The following is a 3,876-nucleotide window of genomic DNA, read 5'->3' as shown; positions in this document are numbered from 1 at the left end:
GAAGCGCTAGCTAGCTCACATGTCGCTGCATGACGTGACGCTAGTAATTGACCGCGCGACAACGAAAACAGCACTGCAGCGTGTCAAGGAGAGGCTTCCCGCTTAACTCCGCGTACCGATCGGCCAGTTGGGTTCCGAAACTTCACGGAACCGCCTCTTTGCTTGCCGACACTCACAACGTACGTCGATCGATGCAGTTAATATAGGACAAGAGGTAATTAGATAAACACAGGCTAAGGCCTGTCCAATGGCAAAGCGTTCTCACGTTATCTTTAAAAAAAAAAAGCGTTCTCACGTCATTTCCTCATCCTTTGCGGTTTCAATCCATGTTATTACCGATCCCGTACGTAAAAAAAATATCATGTTATCCGGATGGCTCAGGCGGTCAAGCAGCCACGAACGAACCCATTCATACCGTAACGGTAACGGGAATGAACGCCGGGAGGAGGAACGTTCTCCAAGCTTCCAAGCTATGCCGCGCTCTTACCAGTCTTGCACGTGATCCATCCTCACAGTCACCATCCGCCGGCGCCAATCTATCTCAGGCAAGACTTGGACCCGACTCAACTCAACCCCGTTTCCCTTCGCCCATACGCCCAAGCCCAAGCCGTGGTGTGTGTCTGCCGCTACGTCCGCCAAAGAAAAACTGACGAGGTCACGCGCGTCCTCACGCCAAAATTAGCCTGGCGAGGCACCCGAACCCCGCACGCAGGCGTAGCGGGACAGCGTCGTGACGGCTGCTGTTGGCTGTTGCGTCGCGAGCGAGCGCTGGGTCTGGGGGGCGAGCGCCCGCCCAAGCTGCGATTCTCGGTGGCCGGTGGGTGTGGCCGTGTGGGAGGACGCGAGCGGCGAGCGAGGGGGAAGGGAATAATCGCTAAACCCCAGGGAATTATTCCGGAATCCTGGCGCGGAGACAGCGCGGCCATCCGTGGCACCCCACGTTCCTGTCCCGGGCGGATCTTTTTCCTGATGCCATACCACGATTCGGCTGCTTTTGCACTGGAAACCCTCGCGAACGCTAGTATTTGCACTCCCGTCGCCTATTTTTCTGCGCTTCCGTTGAACCAAGTTGCCGGTGGCGCTGCTGTAGCGTGGCATCAGTTTTTCCGTTTTTCTTTTGGGAATTGGTTGACGTCTTGAAAGGGAGGTGACGGGTCCTTTTAACTGAAAGAAAGGGAGAGAAGCAAATGAATAAATGATGACGGTAGTGGCGAACACGCGGTCCCGTTGCGTGGATCCCACAATTAAGATTTCTTTGCGGCTTCTACGCGCAATTAACTTGTTCGTTGGCATAATCGTGTGCCTTGTGCGCACCTTGAAGAATCGGTCGTCAGGGAATTGTGCTGTAATTGGTTGTGGAGTACTACATGTTAAGACCACAAAACAAACTACTTAGGGTAAGTACGAGAACATATGTAACATCCTCTTTGACACGGCTCTTTGAGCGACTTCTCCACCGACTTCTCAAGGAGCTGTACTAAACGGGTCATTCCAAAATGGATTCGGCGACGAAGCCTCCATGGAGCCGGAGAAATGAACTAAATGTGAGGAGCCCAAAATACTGGCTCCCCAGGTCTTCTCCCCAACCTCGCGACTACCAGTACCAAACTGCCCTTTAAATTGGCTACAAATCACACCTGATATTGCCGCTTGCAGCTTGATTGGTCCAACGCGAGCTCACCGCCTGGCATCCCCGCTTTGGTCGTGGACGCTGCCCAGCTTCACGACTTCCCCACCACCAGCCAGCTCTACGCCTGGCTTCCCTGTGGCGGCCGGTTGTGTGCCCATCGGCCTTCCCTCCGCTCCATGTTGGCGTGTTGCCCGACGGGGATGCGGTGCTACGAGATGAGGATGGAGCAGGGCAGCAAGAGGGAGCAGCGCGCGACGCTGGAGTGTGGAGCGGCACTGTGGGGGAGTGCACGCAACGAAGAGAGATCGAGCGACGGAGGTGAAGTTGCGTGGTGGAGCCGTGGAGGAAAGGAGACGGCAAGAAAGAAAGATCAGATGGTAAACAAGAAATATATACGTTAAAAGGGGAAAAATAATGGGTCTTGTTACATAACATGTGGGAAAAAATGTTAATCTTGTTCATTTCCTATAAAATGAGAAAATATAAAACTCATATGCATATCCAAATTAAATAGTCATGGATATATTGGACATCTAACCTCTCACATCGATTCCTTAAAATACAGGAGAAGTCGTTTTGCCAAAACGTTTTTTCAACTGGATCAACCAAAGAAAAAAAAACGCTTCACTGGAGAAGCCACCGCCGGAGCCGTTTTTGTCCTAAATGTTGTGTTGGCTCAACCAATCCTGATTGGCCCGAAAATTACTTATTTCTACGATGCTTGAAACACATGTGCACGTCCAAGTCCGACTTATTAATTTTTCTTACCGGATATTTTTCTTTTGCTCCCAAGAATTAGGTCTCCTGTTGTAACCCTCGTAGCTGATCACCAATTCGCCAGGCTCCCTTTTTCACGTAGAACCCCGACGAATTCCAGCAATCACGAGCCGTCCATCCAACACGGGGGCCGCTCCTTCAAATTCCCGATCCCCAAATCATGAGGTCCCCTAGCACACATAAAACACGCGACAGCAACCACCACCCTCCCCAACCTCCAATTCCAGTTGTCTTCCCCGCCCGTGCCAGCTCGGACCCCTCCGCCCTCCCCGATCCCCAATTTTAAACACCTCCTCCTCTCTCCTGCGGCCCACTCGCCTCCCTCTCCTCCTCCCCCCTCCCACGCCGCGGAGCGAATCCGGCGCCGCGCTCGCGCTCGCTGCCCCCGGCGGGACCCGCGCCGCGGCTCCTGCACGCCCCGCGATGGCGGCGTCCATGGCGTCGCCGCGGGGGCGGTCGATCCGGGAGACGGTGCTGGAGACCGTCGCGGCGTACCACAACCAGCAGCGGATGAGGCGCAAGCTGCGCAAGAGCCTCACCTACGCGGGGGAGCTCTCCTCCGCGGGCCGGGCACGCGGGGACGGCGCGTCATCGTCCGCCTCGGTATCCTCGCTCTGCGGGCCCGAGGACGACGACGAGCCCTTCTGGGAGGAGGAGGAGGGCACCGTCGAGCTCGTCCAGCTCGGGGCCAACCGCGCCAAGAACGTCCTCATCCTCATGAGCGACACCGGCGGCGGCCACCGAGCCTCCGCGGAGGCCATCAAGGACGCCTTCCGGATCGAGTTCGGCGACGAGTACAGGGTGCGCTCTTTGGTTCTTCATCTCGAATTTCAGTTCCATTGTAGTAATATTTCTAAATTGAAATAATAATATGGCCACCTAGTGGGCTGGAATATGTTCTCTGGCACTAACGATTTCTTAATTGTCTGTCTGCGCGTGGCAGGTCTTCGTCAAGGATCTGTGCAAGGATCACGCTGGCTGGCCACTCAACAACATGGAGAGCTCATACAAGTTCATGGTGAAGCATGTGCAGCTCTGGAAAGTGGCTTTCCACAGCACCTCGCCTAGATGGGTCCATTGCTTCTACCTAGCTGCTCTCGCCTCATTCTACGCCAAGTAAGGATGTTTTCTCTCTCTTGTGCAATCCAAGAACTTAACTTTTTGGAGGTTGATTCGTTCTGGAACTTTCTCCTTGTTTCACTCTCTGCTTCGGGATTATAAAACAAAATCAATTGTGGTTTGTATCCATGTTGCTGTTGTTGGTGGCATGCTGCACATTGCTCACCTAATCACTGATTTTTCTAATGGCCCAGCAGTTTTGTCATTATCGCATATGCTTCTATTATAATGTCGGATCAAAACGCGTGATACGGTGCGAATAATTTTTATAGTCCACAGCCCATTCCCCTGAGTGCAATCATCAAACTGTGAGGTTGGACTTTGTCTACTGAGGCTAAAATATCACTGTG

General features: G+C 53.5%; 1 protein-coding gene across 1 annotated transcript in view; it reads left to right on the top strand.

Moving 5' to 3' along the window:
* The first annotated feature begins 2,618 nt into the window (after positions 1-2,618).
* The window catches only part of LOC101764643 (probable monogalactosyldiacylglycerol synthase 3, chloroplastic), a 4,232-nt gene continuing 2,974 nt past the window's right edge, over positions 2,619-3,876 (top strand). The window contains exons 1-2 of the mRNA XM_004954200.3: positions 2,619-3,208; positions 3,351-3,523. Coding sequence (XP_004954257.1) covers positions 2,831-3,208; positions 3,351-3,523 — 551 coding nt within the window. The 5' untranslated portion in view covers positions 2,619-2,830. The remainder of the gene's footprint in view (positions 3,209-3,350; positions 3,524-3,876) is intronic.

This window comes from Setaria italica, chromosome I, assembly GCF_000263155.2.
Source record: "Setaria italica strain Yugu1 chromosome I, Setaria_italica_v2.0, whole genome shotgun sequence".
NCBI classification, from domain to species: domain Eukaryota; kingdom Viridiplantae; phylum Streptophyta; class Magnoliopsida; order Poales; family Poaceae; genus Setaria; species Setaria italica.
This window is presented reverse-complemented; position numbering and strand designations above follow the sequence as displayed.